This window comes from Primulina huaijiensis, chromosome 4 (genome assembly GCF_012295235.1).
Source record: "Primulina huaijiensis isolate GDHJ02 chromosome 4, ASM1229523v2, whole genome shotgun sequence".
Taxonomy (NCBI): domain Eukaryota; kingdom Viridiplantae; phylum Streptophyta; class Magnoliopsida; order Lamiales; family Gesneriaceae; genus Primulina; species Primulina huaijiensis.
Genome location: NC_133309.1, coordinates 23,105,929 through 23,131,645, shown reverse-complemented (window position 1 = coordinate 23,131,645; position 25,717 = coordinate 23,105,929). Strand labels below are relative to the sequence as shown.

Here is a 25,717-nt window from a genome sequence, read left to right as displayed (position 1 = left end):
AATAATAATAATAAAAAATAAATAAATAATTATTAATGTGTTATTTAGTTATATGTATAATTAGGTATACATATAGCATTTGGTCAAATAATTTGTACACATTAAAATAATTCTAAATTCGACGTAATTTATAATACATGTTTAGAAATTATTTTTGCATGTTAGATAATGTCAAATATTATGGATAAGTGTTTGATGTGTACATACAAATTTAATATTATACTTGCATTTATTTTTGAAATTTTTTAAATGCAAATTGTATTGAAAAATATTTTTGTAAATCAATATTCACATTATGCTCATATTAAATTATATTGAGTTGTTTATAATTCGAAATGAAAATATCAAATAAGATGTGAATATAATATTATAAAATATTTCAGATGTTCACAAATGAACAAATAATCCTCACTTTATCAATACTCTGATAAAAGAGAAAAACTGATGAGAAGTCCACATTTTTACGTAAATGTGATCCTCATTTTATCACTACTCTGATTGAAGAGAAAAACTGATGGGGAACATATTTGTTCATATTAAGTAAAAATGTGAATATAAAGTTATTTAATAAAAAAAAATTTTGGCTTATGAATATTCACATAAATGTGGATAATTAAGTTGAATAATAATTATAAGGTGACGTAAGAAAACATGATCTGGGGGAGTTCTTCATAGATCGGTTTAAACTGCCTTGACTAGCCACTGGTCTCCCTAAAGAATGTTGCTCTGACTAGGAGTTAGGTATTTAAAGGGCCTTAGCACTACCTATCTTTCCTGTGAGCACTCTTGGAAAATGTTAATTATGTTACTAAATAATTATTAGATAAAGTATTAAAGTAAAGCCAAAATTTTTTTCGGTGAACCATATAATTTTAAATAATTGAGGAATAGCCACAGCATCCTTAATTATGGAAAATTATGCATTAAGTGGATTTGGATCACATAATGGACAACAATTGTAATTAATTATATAAACATAATAAATTTTACCCCACATGGATTTTTATTATATTTATATAACTAATTAAGTTAAAATATCAAATTATATTTTTCTTAATTTACCCACATGAGTTAAGGAAAATACATTTTGATAATTTTATCATAGAGTTACAGAAAAATCTTATTGAATTAAAATTTTAGCCCACAGGCAAATTTTATGTCACTAGATTTTTATAACATGAATTACATTTGTAAAACATGATATTGTCTCAAAATTTTAAGCATATGATATTTTGTGCAGTTATGCAACCTGCGAGTTTTTCTGATATGAAATGTGACAATCCCGAACTAAAGGGTGATAATTATAAAATATGGAAAGAAAGAATTCTTCTTCAATTAGGGTGGATGGATATTGATTATGCTACGGAAAGACGAACCATATGCTATTACTAAAAACAGCATTCCGGATGATGTTGATCTTTATGAAAAATGGGAGCGATCTAATCGACTCTGTGTAATGTTCATAAAGACCAAAATCTCTGCTGGTATGCGTGGTTCTGTTGATCAGTATAATAATGTCAGAGAATTACTGAAGGCTATTAATGAACAATTTCAGTCTTCAGATAAAGCACTTGCTAGCACCCTAATTATGGAATTCTCTTCATTAAGGCTCACTAGTGTGAGAGGTGTGCGAGAGCACATAATGAAAATGCGGGATATAGCGTCTCGATTAAAGACACTTGAAGTGGAAATGTCTGAGACTTTTCTTGTGCACTATATTTTATGCACTCTTCCACAGTAATATGAACCCTTCAAAATTTCTTACAACACGCATAAGGATAAATGGTCAATTAATGAATTAATGACCATGTGTGTTCAAGAGAAAGGAAGGTTGTTGATGGAAACGAGTGATAATATATTTATGACTACACAAGAAAAGTATAAGAAGCAAGTCAAAGTCAAGGGAAAAGGGAAAGGAATAATTCCACCCCAACCTGACATCAAGAAAGAATCCAAGTGTTTCTTCTGTAAAAAGACGAGACGCATGAAGAAAGATTGCAATAAATTTAAGGACTGACTTGAAAAGAAAGGTATTACTACTTCATTTGTCTGTTATGAATCTAATATGGTTAATATGATTTATAACACATGGTGGATTGATTCTGGTTCTACAATCCATGTTACAAATACCTTGCAGGATATTCAAAACCTAAGAAAGCCAATAGAAAATGAGCGGAGCATCTATTCAGGAAACAAGATGTCTTCGCATGTGGAGGCTATTGGGACTTGGTGCCTAGTGATGAATAGTGGTTTTATTTTAAAATTTGAAAAGACATTTTATGTTCCTAGTTTTTCTAGGAATTTAATTTCAGTTTCAAAACTTGTACCCCTTGGTTATTCATTTCAGTTTTTGGATAAATCAATAAATTTGTTTTATAAATCAAATCTTATTGGAAATGGTACAATGGTTGATGGTCTTTTCTCTATTTCTTTACAAAATAATAACACCACTATGCATGTTCAAGGAGGTATTAAAAGATGTGTTATAAATGAAGATTCTTCTATACTATGGCATCGGAGATTGGGACACATCTCCATAGAGAGAATTAAAAGATTAGTAAATGATAGAGTACTCAGTACTTTAGATTTTACTGATTTTGAGACTTGTGTGGACTGCATAAAGGGAAAGCAGACTAATAAGTCTAAAAAGGGTGCCAAGAGGAGTACAGAACTATTAGAAATCATACATTCAGATATTTGTTGTCCAGATATGGACATGCAAAGTCCGAAATACTTCATCTCTTTCGTTGATGATTATTCTCGATACATGTATATCTACCTGCTTCATAATAAAAACGAAGCACTTGAAGCCTTTAAGGTTTTTAAGGCTGAAGTGGAGAAGCAATGTGAAAAACATATTAAGATCGTGAGAACTGATAGAGGTGGAGAATATTACGGTAGATACACTGAGAATGGACAAGCATCTGGTCCGTTTGCGAAGTTTCTCCAAGAACATGAGATTGTTGCCCAATATACTATGCCTGGTTCTCCGGACCAAAATGGCGTAGCTGAGAGGAGAAATCGAACATTATTGGACATGGTGAGGAGCATGTTTAGTAGCTCTAAACTTCCTAAATCCTTGTGGATTGAAGCTCTTAAGACAACTGTGTATATATTAAATCGAGTTCCAACTAAGGCTGTCCCAAAGACGTCATTTGAGTTATTTAAAAGTTGGAAACCAAGTTTGCAACATATACGCGTTTGGGGTTGTTCTTCTGAAATAAGAGTTTACAACCCACATGAAAAGAAACTGGACCCAAGAACTATAAGTGGATATTTCATTGGGTATGCCGAAAAATCCAAAGGGTACAGATTCTATTGTCCATCTCACAATACTAGAATTGTGGAATCAAGAAATGCAAAATTTCTTGAAAATGACTTGATTAGTGGGAGTGATCATGACATAGTTTTTGAGAATGATCAAACCCCTTATTTCAATAACAGATTGATTGTTATTCACACCCCTCAAGAGATGACATGATTTGACACGACATGATTTTATACGACATGTTTATGTTCATGTTTTAAAGTTAATGAAAGATATGTTGGCATTAAGCTTTTAAAGTTCATGAAAGGTATGTTGGCATTAAGCTTTTTAAGTTCATGAAAGATATGTTGAGTATAATATTTTTCACTGCCGTGTGCTATGTATATGTAATTGTTATTCTTGGTACAGGTGTGTTGAGTCTTTAGGCTCACTAGGCGTGTGTGATGCAGGTGAGCTAAATGTTGAGGAGACTGGAGGTGCTGTACTCTGAGTAAGCAGACCTGGTGCGGTGACACGACCCGAGGACCACATGTTTTCCGCATTACGATTTATGAGATTGAGAGGAGATGATTATTTCCATACGTTGATGATTTTAAGATTTATTCGTTCACATTTACGTATGATTCTAGATAAAGTTTGGTTATTTTAAACCGTGCTATTTTTATGGTCAAATAAATATGATTATTTTAAATGTTAATTTGAAAATGCGAGCTTTAAAAAAAATTTATTTCCGCATTTTTTTTAAAACTAGTAGACGTTTCAATATACATTGGACATTTCAAATTATTTGTTTTATATTATCTATTTTTTAATATCAAATAAGTTGTAGTATTAAACATTTGAAATCATTTTCTTTTTAAGTTTTAGAGTTGTATCATGGTCAAATTATATTTAATATTTTTGTCACTTATTTGACTATGAATTTTTTATTTTCTTTAAATTTCATAAATAATTAAAAAAACATATATAGAAATTACAAATTATAAATCAAAAGATCACGTACTACCAAATTTTGTGTATTGAATTTATAAATTTTTCTATGATATAAATTATTTAGAAATTTCTAGTATTATCCATTTTTAAATATCAAATAAAATAGTCATACAATATGTGAAACAATGAAAATAATTGTCCAACAGATATGTCTTAAATTTATATATTATGTTGGGTGCAATAATTGTCCTTGCTTGGTAGAGCGATCGAACCGTGGTGCTTGAGCTGATGTGCGGTTTAAAATATTTGAGTTACACCATTACCACCAGCTATAGCTTTTGGTAAAGCGGTAAGCGCTCGGTCCTACAATTGGTATCAGAGCCAAGGTCAGGGGTTCGATTCCCATTGATTGCAAGGAGTGCAATTATTGGGAGGAATATTGTTGGGTGCAATAATTGTCCCTGCTTGGTAGAGCGATCGAACCGTGGTGATTGAGCTGATGTGTGGTTTAAAAGATTTGAGTTCCACCATTATCACCAGCTATAGCTTTTGTTAAAGCGGCAAGCGTTCGGTCCTACATATTATGATAGCTGATTTTGGAATTGAAGTTAAGAAAAGATTTTAGTTCTGATTTTGTTTTTCACTGTTCTTGAAAACCATGATCGGTTTTACTTTAGACCCTTAATACCTAAATCTTAAACATTCTTAGTAGATGTTTCAAATACTACCAAATTCTGTTTATTGAATTCATAATTTTTTCTATATAATTTTTTAAAAAAAGTACTTCTAAAATATTTAAATCTCTTATCATAGCTAAATTCTACGGTTAATTCTTCCAAGATATTGATAAATTAATATAGGAGTTACATTTTATTCTTGAAGTGATATAAATTACTACAATTTGAAGAGAAAAAATATTGCTCCAATTTACTCATGGGGTATTTGCCTCATTAAGAAAATCATTAGAAAAATAATTTTTGCAAAGAAAATTTTCATTTTACCCTTATTTAATAGATTTTTCAATAACATAAAAAATTTTGAAATTCATTAATGTATTTAATGATAATGATAGATTGATTTTAAAAGAAAAAGAAAAAATAATAATATGTATAAAAAATGAACTATATGTTTGACACAGATAAAAACATATATAATTTTTATATTTGGGACAGATGTAATACTATATATTTTGTGTTTGTCGTCGTACATAAAAAGCAAGTCGAGTCGAAATCTAGCTGGAGCATTAATTAAGAATTTTTATCATCGTATTGCATGTATATATGAGAAACTTAAACCAAATTTTTCTTTTTCTTAAAAAAAAAAGCCAATCAAAAAGCTTTGTTTACATAGATTTATGAATTTTATAGATTATACAAAAGTATAATTTTATTTAGCTAAAATTAATTTTCACATTTTAATTTGAGTCTCATTTGGCTCCAACCTTGAATTTGACTGCATGGCTGACCCGTGACAGTCCATTTTCGTGACTATAAAAACGCTGCCTCAGGGTTCTTCTTCTTTCAATTGCTTTCTTCTTTGTAAGAACTCCACACAGACATGTTATTTCTCGAATACTGCTAATCAATTCAATCAAGAACTTTTCTTTTCTTGATATAGATCTACACATTTTTCTCTGATCTGATCATATATGTGCGTTTTTATAAAGATTTTTTATATCTGAATTTTCCTTTTCTTGTAAATTAAGTAGCAAAGATCGGCGATGGCGCAACATTCTTGCTGTAATAAACAGATGGTGAAAAGGGGTATTTGGTCACCTGAAGAAGACGAAAAACTCATCAACTACATCACCACATATGGCCATGTCTGTTGGCGTTCAGTTCCCGAATTTGCAGGTATATATATATATATATATACACTGACAATACACAAATGTGCGTGTTAGTGTATAATATAATGCGTGATTCGATTTTGCGACTCACTTTCCGCCGTGATTAAATGAAGGAAAACCTTTGAAAACGCTAGATCGTAGACATCTCTTCTAGCGCGTGTGCGTATATTATATATATACATGTAAATTATATAAATGTTCATCTGTTTAATTTCATTAATTTTGGTGAAACAAGGGCTCCAAAGATGTGGTAAGAGTTGCAGATTGAGGTGGATTAATTACCTGAGGCCTGATTTGAAGAGAGGAAGTTTCACTCGTCGTGAAGCAGCTATAGTCATTGAGCTCCACAGAACCCTAGGAAACAGGTTTTGTTTTATTACCAGCCCATAATAAAAAATCATTTTCCTTTTTTTTTTTACCATCGTAATTATTTTTTAGTGTCATTTAATTTGATCATATAAAATAGGAAAATAATTTATTTAAAAATTTTGTAAAAAAATTTTTTTAGGTGGTCTCAAATAGCGAAGCATCTCCCTGGAAGAACAGATAATGAAGTGAAGAATTTTTGGAATTCAAGCATCAAGAAGAAGTTCATTGCTCAACAGAATCAAATCCATGCTGCAGATATGGTTTCCCCGGCCGCATTCTCACCTGTTCTTGAAAATCCTTGTGGCGGAGATTTTTCTGAAAATTTATACTTGATGAATGTGAACAATAATCCAAACCCGAATTCAGAAATCGATCCAATCTGCAACCCATTAATCCCATCTCCACGAATCCTTCAAGGATTTTGTCCTGCTGATGACCTGGGATTTGATTCTACCATGAGCTATAACGAGAAACTAGCCCCATTTCCACCAATTCCACCATCTTTTTCGATCCCCGCACCGGTGGATTCAGTCATTTCTCAGCAGCTTTTTTCTTGGCCTATGGCAAGCAACTTCGAAAGTTTCAGCCAAAATCACCACCAAGTCCTTAATCAAGATGACACCTTCATGCTAAGTACTTTTGAGAATCCATCCTACACGGAGCTTCTTGATGACAAGAAGTTCTTCAGCCCTAATGAAAGATTACAAGATTATGTTCAAGACTTACCAATGGCTGATCCCATATTTCCAAAATTCGACGGGACAGAATTTGGGATACCTTTTTCATCTGCTGTGCAAGAACAAGTTTTTGGACCGGTGTCTGAAGGGGTCTACGAATGTGACATGAACGCCACCCCACTGAATCATATAGATTACGTTGAACCTCTCATGGGGGCATTCACATCATCCACCCAATTGTCAACAGTCTCGGACACCGCATCTCCGCCAGCCTTTGATGATCTGCTGCCTCCACTCCCATGCAGCAGCCCTTTTCACGTGAGCCCTAGTGCTACTCCTTTTCTATCAAGCTGGGATGAGATCTCGGGTATTTATGAATAATTTTCTGAAGTAGAATGGCTTGTTTATCAATGGTTACGATCGATACCTGCGAAGAAAACCTAATAATTTTCCAGTTTCAAGAATGTTTGTTCATATAATATATGAGCTAGGGCTATATATGTTTATTTTGTTGGATTGGATTTTTAGCTATAGATATCATTAATAATTAGAACTATATAGCATAATAAATAACTCTATAGCATTGCGCACGTGTTTTGCACGTGACGTCACGTTTCCTAGTTTGCGCACGTGTGTTGCACGTGAAGTCGCATATTTTGCGCACGTGTTTTGTACGTGAAGTCACGTTTCGTGTTTTGCACGTGACGTCACGTTTCCTAGTTTGCGCACGTGTGTTGCGCGTGAAGTCGCATATTTTGTGCATGTGTGTTGCACGTGAAGTCACGTTTCCTATAAATGAAAATTAATAAATTCAATGTTGTTATATATTAACATACATAAATTAAAATAAGTATGTATTTTGTTTCATTTTCAATATTAATAAATTAAATAGGATAAGTAACATTGAACATATATTTTTTTCTATGATCCATGGGATAAGTAATATCCAACGTTTGAAATTATTTGTTTTTGTTCTTGTCTTTTTAGATTTGTAGCATATATAGGTAACTTGTATGCATATTTTTGTCACTAGCCTAATTGTAAAATTTTTCTATTTTCTCATTATTAATAAAATAAATTCTTTTATTTTATTAAAATATCACAAATAATTAAAAATCATTTATAAAAATAGAAAATTACAATAAAATTTGGATTTAAGCAAAATGAATTAAATCCAACTGTACTTGTGGAAATACATGAGATTTTTTTTTTTTTTGGTAATATATTTGTGACTACTTGTTTTTTTTTTTTTTTTTAAATAAACCCCCTTTAATTATTATTGAATGAACTCCATAACTAGGGAAAGTTATAATTCGAATAATTTCCAATATTGATTATGACTAAAGAGTGAAAACCAATTTTGTATATCGCATATTAATACTGTGAACTCCATGGATTTCGATTAGTTTTATTGTTTACAATGAAACAATAGATCAAATCTTAAAAACAAACCTTACTTTTTTGCACATTAATAATATAAAGTAGAATGAATTTCAAATGATTGGATGAACTTGAAATTCATTCTAATTAACACGAAATACTATATAAATATGTAATTGATGGATATGAAATTTATTATTTTACTTCTTTAAACAACAAAAATACATTTGAAATTTATAGATTTTAAATTTATCATCTATTTCAATTGTATTTCGATTATTAAATATAGCATCTATCTTTAGATTATATTTTCTAGTATGTGAAAGCAATTGATCATGAAACTAATATAATGTAATATGAACTGAAGAGTGAATTATAACTTCAATATTTTGGTCTGTCCTTCCGCATCATATGATAGAAATACAAAAGTTAAAAGATTAAAATGATCACCAAATTCACGTGGAAAACTCTTTAAATTATTAGGACAAAAACCACAAATAAAATAAAATACTACACTGTAATAATATGAATTATAAGTTGTCGCTATTTTAAGAAGAGAATGTATATGTCTTTGAACATCAAAGAACTAAACACTTATTTCCATTAATTTAATTTTTTGATGGGATACAACAATTGTTTTTAAAAGCTGAACGGACCGACCGGTTCGATTAAGAACCCATCACTGGTCCAGTCCAAACATAGCATAAAAACTATTTTTATGGTCAAATCAGTCATAATCGGTCTGACATGTCGTGAGCCAATTAGAAATCGATCCGACCGATTAGCCACTTTATTAATTTTTTTAAAAATTTGATTATTTTCTTATATTTTAAATTTTATTTTTAGTTAAATATATGTTTATTTAGATTTTGACTTTGTTAAATATATTATTTTAGTAGTATTATAGTTTATTTTAATTTGGTTTTTGTCTTAAAAAATATAGATATTATTATATTTGATTGTATGTATCTTGTTTAGATTTTAAACTATAATAAATTTAATTTATATTATATTATATTATATTTATTATTGTTTATATAATATAACTGTCAAACTAATTGAATTGTTTATATAAAACATCGGATGCGACTCAAGACCTAAGCAATAAGCTAAAGCATTATTATTTATATTATAAAAAAACAAATATTTTGGTTATTTCGATGCGACATACGAGGTATCTTCTTCGAAAGTATGATTGGCATGTCCCAAATATTAATAACTCCTAAAAATCCAAAATTAAATTCTTTCATGTTCAATATCCAACAAAGATATGGATCGAGTGGGTTTTGTCAGTTTCCAGATGATCGAGACAATAAAATTAAATTTCTATATTTTAATTAGAGAATTTGACATTAAAACTATGAAATCTAATTAACTTGAGATATTTAAAATAACAAAAAATATATATGAGATTGTTTTATGGATTAATTTTGTAAGAATTTTCTTCGATCCGATCTCATTTATGAAAAAAAATTTATTTTTTATGTAAAAAAACATTATTTTTCATTATATAAACCTATAATAATATCTCAAAAGACGTATTTTCGAAATAATTGGAGTGGTGCGAATACCGATAAATAATAGATAACTAATGCTCAACTTTTAATTTGAAATTAATCCAATATTAATTGAGCCTTTTTTTAGTTAAGTTCTTCTTTCATTAATTAACTAAATTAAATGTCTAGAAAATATAAGTTTCCGATATTAATAATTGGCCTAGAAATTGTAAGTGAAAAGAGTATAAGCATTGACGGAATCAAGAGTGGTCACGACATATGGAACGGCGGGACATCCTTTTCACAAATCCACTGGTCCTTAATAATAACTAAACTTAACAATCTTCGTACCAACCAAAATGACTAACATAAGAAATAGTCGTCTGAGATAGAGAATGAGCTATCATATTCATTTTTCTGCTAACATGTTGAATTTTAAAGGCAAATCGTCATATAAAAATTGACAACAACGTGAAATAATAAATCTTCGGAGACCGTCTCGAAAATTACATCTCGTAGATGAAATGTATTTTCCTTATATATATATATAATGCCATATATATATATATAACTTTATCATTTTATTTCAATATTTATTAATTATATCTAATTTATTTATAGTGTAATATTTTATTTTTATTAATGCCATATAATATTATTATACAAATATTCCCTTTGATTTTTAACCGAAGCATTCGGGCACTTTCCTCTGAACTTGCATTGAAGTAAAAACTAAATTTGACTTTCGGGTGTTGAAAATATTTCCAAATAAATTGGTTCAAGTTATCGGGAAGGGGCAAGTCATTTCCAATAATAAATAAATTTTAAAAAGAAAAATCCCTTTTCCCTATTATGCCAAAATATTAAATTAGAACATGCATATTATATTTATTTTTAAAATTATAACTTTTTTTTAATAGAAAATTACCATATACATCTCAATCAGGGATACTTTTAAATATGTAGATATTCTTTGTGGTGTACTTTAGTGTGGGATGATGGGAAATTTCGGAAAATTAATTCTTGGGACGGTTGAATCATTGTCCAACATAAACTATATATATAATTTTAATATGTTGTATACCTACCGTGTACACTTATGAAAGCACCGTGAGGTTTTACTTATCTATTGTAGGTGTAATTTTTCTGTGTTTCGTCACATCCAATAGGTGACTGACACATCGTCGATACTCACAAAACTATGCACGGTAGATGTGCAGTATATCAAAACTCTATGAAATTAGATTTAAGCATATTACGATATACAAAAAAATCACGACGACATCTACTTATAAAGACGTGAGCAATATTATTATATATATGGGCATACGAATTATCTTCTTCGAAAGTATGACTGCCCTAAAAGTCCAGACTTAAATTATTTCTTGTTCGATATCGAAATTGAAAAGCATTGACGGAATCAAGAGTGGTCACGACATGTGGAATGGCGGGACAGGATTTTGACAAATTGACTTCTCATTATTAATACTAAAACTTATTTAGCAATCATATATTTAAACTCTCTTTGATTACTACATTTTCTAATATTACTTTGAGGTAAGTAAAATCACATATATATATATGTAGCACAAAGACTCATGTAGTACAGTTTCACAAGTCAATTTTGTGAGACGAATATCCAATCCGATCCAAATCATGAAAAATATTGTTTTTTTATAGCAAAAGTGCTAATATACATGATAGTTATGGACCAGATCAATATGTCACACGATTATAGACTTATGAGACCATCTCACGAGAGACTCGCTCTCTATGTAGATCAGATTTATTATTTGTTTTCCATTTAGATAATAACTTTATCATTTTCTTTAATATTTATTAATTATATCTGATTATTTATAGTGTAATATTTTATTAATGCCATATATTAATGATTCTACAAATACTCGTTAATTTGAACCAGCTGCCGACAAGCACCTAAGCATCCGGGAACTTTCCTCTGAAATTGCCTTGTATAAACTAATTTTGACTTCCGAGAGTTCAAAATATTTCCTAAAAGATTTGATTCAAGATATTGGGACGACCACGAAACAAAAATGAATGAGAATTACAGAGAAAAAAAAAATGTAAGTTCGCCAAATCTTGTTTAAAACTACATGATGAAACCTTAATTAATCGAGGAAATTCTAACATATAATTGTTTGAATTGATGTATTTGAGATACTCTATACGATGAATTTCAAATTTAACTTGTTTGAATTGACGAAACCGGCAAGAACAAGTTTTGAAATTCTAATAGTAATTGTGGTGTGTTAGTTATAATGACTTTCAAGTTCACCCAATAACAGTATCATTTGAAATCCATTTTACTTTTGTAATATTAATATATAAATAAGTAAGTTATGAATTTAAGATCAGACATATTGTTTCATTCTAAACAAAAAAAATATAATCGAAATCCATGAATTTCAAATTCATCTCCTCGAGTACACCTTTAAGGTTGCATTTAGATTGGTGTATTTCAAATCCATGGATTTCAAATCTATTTTGATAGTTTTAGAAAAGTAGGACTATAAATAAACTTCAAATCCACTCATTCCATGTTTATGAAAGGGTTCCATATTAAATAGAATGAATTTCAAATTTACTAAATAATAAAGACATTTGAAATCATTTTATTTTGTGTAACTAATGTGTAAATAAGTAAGATAAATTTAAGATTTTATTTATTGTTTAACAATAAAAATATCATCGAAATCCATGGATTTCAAATGTATCCGTCCAAATGCAATATACTTCATATTTCCTCCGTGTCTGCTTCGTGTGTTCTTGGGATAAGAATGTTGCTGTGTGAGAGTGAGGAAGCATCGTGGGAACTTCTGGGAAATTAAATTAAATCAAGTAAATATATAATTAATTTAGTCTATAAATTGAAACCAAAACCCTAGTCATCATTTCCGCTACATCTGTATAGAGGTTTCATCGGATCATGCTCAGGAATTTTTTGTTTCTAAAACTGTAAGCGATCAAACCCCCCCGTTGATCTCCGTCGTCTTTTCCGGCAGTAATATGTTTATATTTGGTCTGCCCGGACAAGTCTAGTCCATTGAAGATTTTGAAAATCTTTCTTCTTTTTTTTTTTTTTTTTTTTTTTTTTTTTTTTTTTTTNCCTCGATCGCCTTTACGTCTATGCCAAGTTAATTCTTGTCTCCGTGTTGATGATCAGGTTTTTCAGGAGGGCGAAGATCAGCGAAGTGGGGTAAGCTATGGAGGCTCACCAAGTCCATAAAACGGTGTGTACGCATATTTATTTAACATCGTATATTGATAACAAAGACTCGAAGTCTTCGCATTTATTTTAGTATGTTTGTACATCTTGATCTAGATCTATATCTAGGGATATTTCATATTGATTAATAAATATATCCTCAAATATTAATTGGCTTCTTCCTTATTTCTACTAGTCCAAGGTTAATTAGTTTATCCAAGATGATCCGGTAATCGAGTCGACTTCGATCCATCCTATCCTCGGAGAGGATCTATCTTTCATAAGAGTTTTTGTGATTAAAATATACGTACATAGCCTAAAAAAACAAATTTTAAATTTTATTATCATGCGATTATTAATTAAAACTTATGAACTAGAGTTACCGATTGTTGAAAAGACTTTTTAATTAAAGCGTAAATATTTTAATAAAGTATAAAAACAAATCTTCGTCCCGATTCGCCATATTTTATAATATGTATTTTTACGTTTACTTCTATGTATTTATTGAAATAGGATGAGATCATGTCGANTCCCAATTACTAGGTGGAAGATAAGTTCGGATTGGAAAGGATTGAAACTGGAATCTTAACAGAAACCAAGAGGTGGGAAATTATGTATGGAATGCTGCAAATTTTGGTGAAAATAATGGATTGTTTTCTATTTCTACTTGACAGGATGCTTACAGTTACGGACTCGAATTCGACCCCGGTGCCGAAAACTATGGAGCTTCGGTTCTCGAAGAAGGTTTCTCAGCCAACCTTGGCATGCCATGAAATAAAAGGAGAAGGCAGCACTTGCATTGAAGTTGTTCTCTATGATAGTTCCACGGGGAAGCGAATCGAGGTCGGTCCGGTTGCATTTGCATATGTTGAACTAGTTGTTCTTGCACAGGGAACTGATGATTGGACAGGAGAAGGATTTAATGAGAAAATTGTACCAGTAGAAGGGAAAAAGTTGCCTCTTCTTACAGTAAACATGTGTAAGCTAGAAGGAGGCGTCTGCGTTTTGAAAGGCGTTAAGTTCAGACATCATGCGACCCAGGTGAAGCCGACGGTGTTCCGGTTGGGGGCGAGAATTGTTGGAACCTTTGAAGGGATCATTGTAAAAGAAGCGAAAACTGAATCTTTCGCTGTCAAGTGCTACCGCAACAAATGTAAGTTTCACCTTTCTGTCACCAACCTTGATCAAAATCCTGGCTGTCGGCACCAGACATGACTGACCTGAAAACTCTGATCAAGATTAGTGCTGACTTGTCTATTTTCTCTGAATAATATCTTTAGATTTCAAGAAGAATGAGGTCCCAACTCTGACGGATAAAATTTCGGTAATGAAAAACATACAACGACGTGGTAAGATAGAGGAGCGTCTCCAAGCCAAAGGAATCGATAACGTTGAGAAATTTCTAATCCACCTCCTGATAAACCCTCAAGAACTGAAAAACGTAAAAAATTTTACTCCCCTTTTCTCCGGTTGGTTATTCACCTTAAAGTTGCACACGGATGCATAACTTGCTTGACTGATCTTCAGATTGCTCGTTCGAAGGGAAAGAAGTGGGAGGGTACTATAAATCATGCTCGAAAATCCCAGAGCGGCAAGATGTATTGGTACTTCAATTATAAGGAAAACTCCGGCGTGATTTTCGACATTTTCGGAAAGTTGCAATGGATGTATTCACAAGGCGAGTATGCTGCCACTTCTATGTTATCCCAAGACAAGAAGGCATGCTTCATATAATCCTCTAAATTTTTTGACAAAAGCCCTGGTTGAGTTCCCTCAATAGAATTAAACATAATAAATTTTTATGGCAGGTTGTTGCGGACAATTTGCTATCATCTGCTTTCGAGCACTGGGAAGATGTCACCTCTTTTGATGATCCGGATTCTCTTCAACAGCACCTCGAGGCTGTAATTAGAGCTGCTGAAACGATCCATGAATCCTACAATATCGAAGCTCCAGATCCAATATTACTCAATAATCAAGGAATCCCCATTTCAGACATGAATTCACTTGCACTTGGTGTACATGACATTGGATTCGTTGACAATTTCCCTTGGCCACCTGATGATCTGCTCTTCAGTGAGATGTTTACCAATTTCGATATTGGATCTGAGGTGTATGGTCCAAGAATAGAAGGAACTGGGAGTGCCATGGCTGAATCCAAGGAAGTGGAAAATGATGTTCTGCGTATGAAAATGAATCTTAATAACCGAAAAAAATAAACCTCTGAAAGCTATTCCAGCCGGAAAGAATCAGAAAATATGCTAAATATAAAATATGTGAATTGTTCATCTGTTCTTTCTATAGAAATGTCTGTTTGTATAATATTGTTGTTGAAAAACTTGAGCCAAAGTTACGTTGCTTTTTTGGCCAAATACCAGGATTTTTGTCTGGTTACTATGTTGTCCTACTCTTGCTAAAGTTGAATTACTTGATGTATGTGGCTTTGTCCTTTGGTCTCTTCTTTGTCCATATTTATTTCAAGCACCCAAATTGCACTGAAAATGCATGTTTTGTTATCTATATGTTTGCTTCTTTCCGATTTTAGTCATCTACATAATCTATTTTCTCAGTTTTATTTTTATAACTTCATATTTTTTTGACAATTTTAATCGTTTTCATCAAGAGTGCTGATGTAGAGTAACACACGTCAGCACTGCACATCAGCGCTAACGTCAGAAAAATGATTAAAATTTGCCCAAAAAAATATGAGATAGCCGAAAATGATTAAAATCTCACACCGTAGATGACCAAAATCTAACCAAAAATACGGTTTTTCCCATAATTAATTATATTTTCACGATTTCTTTATTTTTCTCCATTTACACATTTTTTAAAAAATTTCAAAAAGCTCCTCTGAATATTGTTGTAACATCTGAAAATATTTTTTCAAAAAAAAAAAAAAAAAAGAAGAATGCTCCTTCGAATTTATGGCTTGACCATTTCAACACGCTGCAAAGATCTCGTGCTGTAATTAGACCTAATAAACTGATTTTGAATTTAAAATCCAAGACCATTAATAGATAATTCAGTTTATTTATATCATTTAAACTTCTTTTTTTACATCCTTTATTTTATTTTATTTTTTGTAATTAAAAATTAAATATTTTCTATTATTGTTAAATAATTAGATTTAATTAATTTGAGTAATTGACAAGTCCCTCCAAGGATTATGTACGTTTTTGACTCGGTCTTTAGTCCTATAAATAAGAAATCAAAACTAAATATTAGGAAGTAAATTTACACTTGAAATTAAAATTGATTCACATTTTATAATATGTGAAGTTTAAAATATTATTTTGATTTATCAAGTTAAATAACCGAAGTTGATTACCATATAACTTCATCATTAATAATCGCCAAAATAATAAATGATGAGTGTCATCTCCTACACTTTTTGTAGATGGCACTCATCTCATTGGTTAAATTTAAAATTTATAACATGCCAACGAAAGTGAGTGTCATATACATGAAGTGTAGAAGAGATAAAAGCAAATTAATATAGAGTAGGTCTCTTGTGAGACGGTCTCACGAATCTTTATCTGTGAGACGGATCAACCCTAATGATATTCACAATAAAAAGTAATATTTTTTAATGGATGATCCAAATAAGAGATCCGTCTCACAAAATACGACCCGTAAGACCGTCTCACACAAGTTTTTGTCATTAATATATACACATACATGCATTACATATCAGATCGAAATACAAATTTATGTAAGTCGATCAATAATATAACCAATATTAAATAGAATTAAATAAACATTTCGTTCCGATTTATGTCATAACTGGCTCATAAACATAAATTATTAGATGATAAGAATTCGTTGTACGATATTGTACTATAATATGCATGCACCATTTAATTTAATTATAATTATAGCGAACATGAGCCATGTTTTATGGTCTATCTGACACCAAATTTTGAGGTTTTGGACGAATTCTTAGATTAAAAATCCAATTGTAGCAGATATGTCCCTAGCTGACATTGACTTGTTAAATATATCGGTAAAAAGGTGTTGGTTGTGTAATAATTGTATTTGTTAAGTAGAACATTCGAAACAAAGCGTTTGAACTATTGTATGATTTAAAATTTTTGAATTGTACCATTAATTACCACTGGTTATAGCTTTTGGTAAAACGGTAAACGTTCGGTCCTACTATCGGTATGAAAATCAAGGTTACGGGTTCGATTCTCATTGATTGCAAGGAGTGCAATTATTGATATGGAGATTGTTGGGTGTGCAATAATTGTCTCGGCTAGGAAGAGCAATCGAAACGTGACTCTTGAGCTGATGTATGATTTAAAATATTTGAGTTGTATCATTGCCACCAACTATAACTTTTGGTAAAGCTATAAAAGATCGATCCTACAAGATGCCAAAATTTACTGATAAAGTGTTTTGTTTATGATATTTATTTGAGTATGTCTCTTGTAAGGCGAGTTGACTCGATCTATATTTACAATTTAATGTAATACTTTTGACTTAAAAAGTAATATTTTTTCATGAGTTGAGTCGCAGATCCGTCTCACAAAATTAACTCGATAGTGACATTGTCTCATATGAGTTTTTGTGTATTTATTTATTTAAAAAAAGGATAAATTTTTTAATAACTTATTATTTCTTAAATCTAATTATGAGGTGGTTTAAATGCATATAAACTATAGGATCTTACTTTAATAACAAGTTGTTAGGATATTCCAATAAAATAAAATGGTGACTCGTATAACATAAATATCTTATACTTGATTAAGGATTATATTTTATAGTGCATCGACTATATATTATGAAAATATTATAAATAAGTTAATTCTTCAGACTTACATAAAAAATCATAATTAATGTTAATAATTTATCGGGTCGTCCTTTACTTGAATTTTTTTAAAAAAATTAATTACTAAAATGCAATCTAATGTTCTTTATTAAATTTAGAGAATATTACTATAATAAAATTTAGTTTTTTGTATTATTATAGAAGAACTAGTACTTAATATAATATAGAAAATATAGTGTCCCGTCAATTTTTATGAATAAATTTTTTTTTTCACATGTAATTTGGACCCCCCAAGGGAAAGTTCTCGCTCAAATCCCGCTCTAGTAGAAGTCAGCTGTTGGCTTTCCTGAAATGAAACATCCGGTTGTCTTCTTCGAAAATTGAGAGTTGGTTTGTTTAACATAAAAGTACATGAATTAATTAGATCATATGTATCAGATTTTAAGTGCTGTGTGCAGGTGTTGTAATACTTATCCACAACATGCAGCGAAATAAATTAGTTAACCACACAAATAAAGTTTTAAGATTAAAACATGACAGAATAAATCGTGCACAAGTTTTGTGCGGTGCCTCAGAGCAAAATATTCATTAGAAAATTGTAAATACTTTACAAAACTAATAATAGTGAAATTACAAAAAGCAATCTTCCTTAACAGATCAATAAAGTAAAGTGCATCCCAAATAAATAAACAATCATAAATGCACTGATTGTATTGTCGAAAACCCGGAGTCACACGTAGCTCTTCGACTAACAATTTGTACAAGTGTTGTCTGCAAGTGTCATCAACACCTTAGGCGACAGCCAAATTAGTGTGAGTTAATCACGCGAAATCTTCACTTCACGGTTTTTTTGGCACGCCTCGACAATCAACAACAAAAGTTACGCACGTCCCTGTCTCTGTACATCTCAACTGCTATGTCGTTCTTTCTTATATATTTAACATTTTTCCTAGATTTGATTTCTTGTGTAGAGTTCTACAAAATTAGGAAAAAAAATGAATTTCATAATGAACAAATTCTTTTCAATAGTAATAAAATATCTAGAGAATTTATCATTAACATCAATAATATTGTCACAATATTATCAAGCAAAAACAAATAATTAAGAAAAATCTAATTAGTTCATAAAGACAAAATTTTATATTATATATATCAATATTATCAACAAGCAAGTAATTTATTGAATAATAACTAATATTTAAGAATATTCTTTTCAAAAATAATGTAGCAGAACTCATAAAGTTAGCAAATTCTAACTAAAAAACAATCCGCAATTTCGATAGAAGTTTAATTAGATGGATATTCAAAGTCGAATGATATTTGTTGAGTGAAGTCTATTAAATATCTATATATATATATATAAAAGCATATTTTTTGCCAAAAATAGTAATTTCTCGCCAAAATGTCATTTCTATAAAAGAAAAGATATATCATGAATATTGAAATCTGTGTACTGCAATAAATGATAACTTCAATTGTTGCTTGCATTGATTATATCAATTCATTTATTTCAAATTTGAATTTAATTTATTTTTATATTAATTCAAATATAATTTATGTATTATATGTTTTTTTGTTTTTTTATTTAAATTGAAACTAATCTCTATTGAAAACATAAACTACATTAAAATTTTTGCATTGATTATATCAATCAATTTAATTTGTGATATGATTTTGTGTTACTATAATATATTTAATTTTTATTACAAACTATATAAATAAATTTTAAATACAAATGATTGCAATGTTCAGCATCACTCATATATATATATGTGTGTGTGTGTGTGTGCGCGCGCGCGCAGAGTTTTGCAAAAATAATAATTTTCAGTCAAAATTTATTTTTTTTATTTAAACTGAAACTAAACTCTATTGAATACATATACTATATTAAAATTTTTGTATTGATTATATCAATTAATTTAATTAAAAACTGTATAAATAAATTTAAAATACAAATTATTGCAATGTTCAGTATCACTCAAGAGATAAATCATTCAAAAATATATTTTGCTATTTTAAGTAGTTTCCTGCCCAAATTACTTACTAAAAAAATACAATATTTAATTAGTTTATTTAATTTTTCTAAAATAAAATTGGTTGAGTATTAAAAGTTATCACTACAACAAGGTTTTCCAATGGACATTAAATTACCATTTAATAATCATAAATTTTTTTATCCTAAATGCATATTATTTCGAGATTACCTTAATTTGAAAGAATTAATGTATTGCATTTTTCTTCCAAAATCATATGTATATTGTATATCTTGGATTGTCTTCTTAAAAATTCAAATAAGAAAGCCCAAAAAAATTAAAAAAGATAGATTCAAAAGAGTTTCAAATGGACATTAAATTACCCTCAATAAACATGTTTATTATCCTCAATAATCAGAAATGTTGACACTCAATGCATGCAATTCGAGATTTCCATAATTTCAAAGAGTTAATGACTTAATGTATTATATAATTCTGTTAAAACCATCCAATGTATAATATTTGTCTCTTGAGATGTCTTATTTGAATTTTAAATTAAAAATAATACAAAATTGCATGTTATATTAGAAACCAATTTTATTCTATTCATCTTACTAAATTTATCTATTTCAAAATTGAATTCTGAAATGACTCATCTTTTCAGCACCATATCTGAGTTGAATCCTTCCAATGTGTAATGTTCGTTTAAATTTAGATTTGTTCGTTGTTATGAACTACCTACGTATGGAAACAACGAGACATTAAGTTTGAAATCTGACTTTCATGATCGAGAAGTAAAAAATATTATTCTTCTATTTGTACAAAATTTTAATTATTACGTATTTACTAATGTGATAATTTTCTTCTATATTACAAAGTTCAAGGATACATGATAGTATAAAATGTCCCGTAATGGAAATGATTAAACCAATTATAAAGAAAATATGCATCTTTTTAAGAGACACCTTATAAATTTATTGTCATTGTTTTGGAACACACATAGTAAATGTTAATAAAATAACTTTTTTGGTTTATAAATAATTTATTTATAATCGCATATTTCATTTTTCTTTAAGAATAATAGGCTGTTATGTATATTATGAAGAGATTTTATAGATAAAATCACAACTCATTTAGATAAAGATATTGATGAAACAATTATTGTTATCATTCAAATGTGTCAAACACGTGACATGTCACAAAATTGTTCGTGAATATGAATTTAGATGAAATTATTGAATTTTAAAAAAATATTTTTCATTAATTTTATTGAATTTGATTTAAAAATATTTTTTTTATCACATGTTAAAAAATAATAATATATAACTTTTCAAAAATTAAATAATTAAATATGTATTAAGGTTGGTGGTCGACATCAATACACTAAACATGATAAGGATCGTGTCATTATCTTAGGTTAACACAATCTAAAATTTTGATATATGATAGTGATTATTAACTTAAAAAAAATTAATCGACATGCTTTCTATTTAAGAAATATTTTTAAAATTAGTGAAAAATAGTTTTTATAATTATATTATTTTTTCAATTTAAATGTTTATTTATTTTTCATTAATTTTTAATAATATCATCTCGTTCATGGCACGGGTTAAATACTGGTGTTTATAAAGACGAAGTCTTTTTAATTGTTTAAAAGATGCATTCTCTCTTCACAAGGCCTCCACAAGAGTAATGTCAAGGACTGTACGAGGGTGGTAAAAAAAGACTTTCTATTTGACACGCTTTTATGGGTTTTTTAAATATCATAAAATTCAACTCAGATCAACAATGGAAGGCTTCGGTAACGGTGGGTCGGAACTGCCAGCGGGAAGTTCAGATATTGTTGGGCAGTTGGTTTTGGCTGTAAGAAAGTAAGCATACTGACCTTTTAATTGCTATTTTTTTTTTTTGATGATTCTCTCTGTGTTTTCCCTCCGAATTTGGTGTTTTGGGTTTGGAACTATAATGGGTTGTGCTTGTGTACTTTGAATTGTCGCTGAAGCATCATTTCAGAAAGTGGTTTTGTACTTGTTTCTTTTGTGCCCGTAAAGTAGTAGGTGCATGGGTTCAAGATTATGCCGGGAATCTGATTGCTGATGGTTGTGGATATGTATTTTTGTGAGGTTGTATTAGTTCGATTCGATATGTTAGATGATTCGTCCTCAGAGGCAATGTCCTTAGAGTGTCATGGAATGTTCTGTTTGATTCATATATATATATTAGATGATTCTTGATCTTGGTTTGACCAGAATTTTGGTTTGTTGGTTCCTATGCAGTATAATGACAGAGGTAATGGTGCCCAAGATGGATTCGATTCTTAAACTTGTGAGTAGTTATCATGTACATATTTTAACCAACTGAATTATCAGCATCAAAGGTTTTAAAGGAGAGTTGTGACTTGTATCTTGATCTTTCAATTCTTGTTTTCAAACCTAAGAATCTATGGATGAAAGAACTTTGTAAAGCGTATAAATTTCAATAAGCACAAAAGTGAAAAAAATTTCAAGTTTTATTTTTCTCCTCATATGAAACTTTTGATCCTGCAACTAGGTGGAGGAGTACAAATCGGCAAGGGCAAGTATAGAACAAGAATGGAAGTTGAGAGAGGCGCGGATCGATCAGCTCGAACATCAACTAAACCAAGTTGTTGAGACTTTGATAGCAACAGAAAACAAGAGGTGAGAAATTGTGTTTGGATTATTGTATGTTGGGATGAAAATAATGAAACGGTTTCCACTTCACAGGATTCTTGAGGATCCAATTCTGACCCTGGAGCCGAAAAATACGGAGCTCCGGTTTTCGAACAAGATTTCTCAGCCAATCTTGACGGGTGATGAGATAAAAGCAGAAGGCAACACTTGTATTGAAGTCTCTCTTCTTGATAGTTCCACAGGAAACATAGTTGATGTTGGACCTGTAGCATCTGCAAGTGTTGAAATAGTTGTTCTTGGACATGGATCTGGTGATTGGACAGGGGAAGAATTCAATGAGAAAATTGTGAGATTAGAAGGGAAGCCACCTCTTCTTACGGTAAATGAGTGTACACTACAAGGAGGCAAAGGTGTTCTGAAAAAAGTTAAGTTTAGACATTATGCAGCCGAATTAGTGAAGCCATCAGAGTTCCGGTTTGGGGCAAGAATTGCTGAAAAGTTTGATGGGATCAGTGTAAAAGAAGCAACGACTGAATCTTTCGTCGTCAAGAGTTACCGCAACAAATGTAAGATTCCTTGGCTTTGTTCTCAGAAGCACGGTTATTAAACCATATGGCATACTCGGTTTTTGAACACACTTTTCAATATCTGGTCTTTAGATTCCCGGAAGAATGAGATCCCGTGTCCTGAGGATAACATTTGGGTACTGAAAAATATACAACGACGTGGTATGATAGACAAGCGTCTGCAAGCTAAAGGAATCGATACAGTTGAGAAATTTATGATCCAGGTCCTGATAAATCCTGAAGAACTGAAAAATGTAACATTTTTTGTCCTTGTATTTCCAGTTTTTTTACCTGAAAGTTGCACGAGGATGCTTTATAATTTTGTTGGCTTTATCTGCAGATTGTTGGTTTGAGGGGGACGAAGTGGAAGGCCACTGTAAATCATGCTCGAAAATGTGAGAGTAACAAGATGTACTGCTACACAAATTCTCAGGAAACTTTGTGTGTAGTTTTCGACATTTTTGGGAGGTTGCAAGGGCTGCATTCAGAAGGCTATTACACGGATACCAATATGTTGTCCAAAAACAAGAAGGCATGCATCATCTAGCTCCTTTTAACCCAAAGGAAACTAGGAGAGCAAATAGCTCCCGTTGCTTATGCTATATTTGTAAATAAAATCCAAACCAAAAATCCTTTTTCGACCTATTGAACTAACCATAATAACCTTTTATGGCAGGTTGATGCAGACAAGTTGTTATTATCTGCTTTTGAGCACTGGGAAAATGTGCTCCCTTTTGATGATCTGGAATGTCTTCAACAGCACCTCGCGGCCATAAAAACTTCTTTCATTCTGTCAAATCCTTGCGTTCCAGGACAATATTCTGGTACAACAACTGATGCTGGAGCTTCTGAAATGGTCGATGAATCCAACAATATCAACGGAATCCCCATTTTAGATGCTGATTCGCTTGCACGTTGTGACTCATTAGGTATACATGACTTTGAACTCAGCGATGATTTTCGTTTCCCACGTGGTCAGCGCTCTAGTTTGGATCATGGTTTGATGTTTACTGATTCCGGTATTGGACGTGTGGTGTGTAGTGCAAGAATAGATGGAAGTGGGAGTGTGTCAGCTGAATCCGAGGCTGGTCTTCCAGTTAGTGAGCCTCCAAAGAAGTGGAAAACGCTGCTTTTCTGCATAACAAGATGGTTCTTGATCAGAAAATTGTTGAATTCTGAAGCTAATCCTGCCCGAAAGAAGCAGAAAATTTGTTCTCGCGATATAGGACATCCTATTTCAAACTCCAATGTCGGAGCTTACAAAATGATCGAGGGATCCGACAATTTCGAATTTCCGTGTCCATTTTTCGATCAGGAAATCCTCGATTCAAACATGACTGCGTTTGTACATTATGACCCGTTTAGTTTACATGATGTTGGAACCACGTTCGACGATTTCGATATCGGCAGTGTGGTATATGGGGCAAGAAATTATGGAACTGGGAGTGTGTCAGCTGGATCCGAGGCTGTTGTTCTAGGTAGTAACCCTCCAAGGAAGTGGAAAACGCTGGTTTTCTGCTTATCAAGATGGTTCTTAATCAGAAAAACATTGAATTCTGAAGCTAATCCTGCCCGAAAGAAGCGCAAAATTCATCAACTCTACTGAAGTGGATCATTCATATATATGTTTATATGTATACATTACTATATATACATTGAAGATTTGCAAAATAGTATTATCGTGAGTGTTCAAGTCAATTTGCACTTTGTTCTTAAAATTTGATAGCAGGAAGACTGCTAAACTTCTTAACTGGCCCGTAAGGACTCTTGAATAAAAAAAATTGTTTAGTTACTAATGATTTACACTTCTTGAGCATAGTCTATGTTATATCGGGTGTGTTACATTTTGTATGATTTTATACGAGAACATCAATATTTTTATTTGAATTCAGAACATCGATATAAGATTATATCAGATATAGTATAATTGTCCCTGTTTTTTTATATATTGTCGGGTGTACTAATTGTCACGGTTTGATAGAGCGATCGAATCGTAGTGCTTGAGCTGTTGTGCGGTTTAAAAGATTTGAGTTGCACCATTACCACCAGTCATAGTTTTTGGTAAAGCGACAAGCACTCGGTCCCACAATTTGCATCAGGGTCAATGTCACGGGTTCGATTCACATTGATTGTAAAGAATGTAATTATCGGGATGAAGATTTTTGGGTGCAATAATTGTTTCTGATTAGTAGAACGAGAGAACCGTGGTGTTTGAACTGATGTTTGGTTTAAAAGATTTGAGTTGCATCATTACTACCAGCTATAACTTTTGGTAAAGCGGTCAGCGCTCGATCTTACATATATATTTATACATAATTAATTTTGTGTGTAAATATGGTGGCTAACAAGCAATTTTTTTTTTTAAAGAACGATGGAATGGATGTGTTTCTTTTTATCACATATTCCAAGTCCCTTTTCTTTCTTAATTCTTAAATGTTTGTCATTGTACCACAATTAACTTCTGCAAACATTATATTTCCGAATTTGACAATCTCAACACGCTGCAAAAATCTCTGAAAGAAGCGCTACTCGGTGCAATAGCGCGTATATAT

The 25,717-nt window shown here is 31.1% G+C and overlaps 3 protein-coding genes across 5 annotated transcripts; all 3 read left to right on the top strand.

Moving 5' to 3' along the window:
• Positions 1–5,921: 5,921 nt before the first annotated feature.
• Positions 5,922–7,515, top strand: LOC140974998 (uncharacterized). Its single transcript, XM_073438492.1, has 3 exons — positions 5,922–6,054; positions 6,286–6,415; positions 6,559–7,515. The coding sequence occupies exons 1-3, from the start codon at positions 5,922–5,924 to the stop codon at positions 7,475–7,477; spliced, it is 1,182 nt and encodes a 393-aa protein (XP_073294593.1). The 3' UTR covers positions 7,478–7,515.
• A 5,244-nt stretch (positions 7,516–12,759) lies between these two features.
• On the top strand, positions 12,760–15,691 carry LOC140974776 (calmodulin-binding protein 60 D-like). 3 transcript variants are annotated; one of them, XM_073438262.1, is made up of 7 exons: positions 12,760–12,951; positions 13,160–13,226; positions 13,745–13,803; positions 13,876–14,354; positions 14,482–14,642; positions 14,729–14,920; positions 15,010–15,691. In XM_073438262.1, exons 2-7 carry the CDS (start codon positions 13,200–13,202, stop codon positions 15,418–15,420), a joined length of 1,329 nt encoding a protein of 442 aa, XP_073294363.1. In that variant the 5' UTR covers positions 12,760–12,951; positions 13,160–13,199; the 3' UTR covers positions 15,421–15,691. The 3 variants fall into 3 exon arrangements, with proteins under 3 accessions (XP_073294363.1, XP_073294361.1, XP_073294362.1); XM_073438260.1 differs by having other exon boundaries at positions 13,745–14,354; XM_073438261.1 differs by having other exon boundaries at positions 12,760–13,226; positions 13,745–14,354.
• Positions 15,692–21,610: 5,919 nt separating this feature from the next.
• LOC140975511 (uncharacterized) lies at positions 21,611–25,075 on the top strand. Its single transcript, XM_073439251.1, has 7 exons — positions 21,611–21,819; positions 22,225–22,273; positions 22,499–22,626; positions 22,693–23,165; positions 23,259–23,419; positions 23,506–23,697; positions 23,842–25,075. The coding sequence occupies exons 1-7, from the start codon at positions 21,737–21,739 to the stop codon at positions 24,769–24,771; spliced, it is 2,016 nt and encodes a 671-aa protein (XP_073295352.1). The 5' UTR covers positions 21,611–21,736; the 3' UTR covers positions 24,772–25,075.
• Positions 25,076–25,717: the final 642 nt, after the last annotated feature.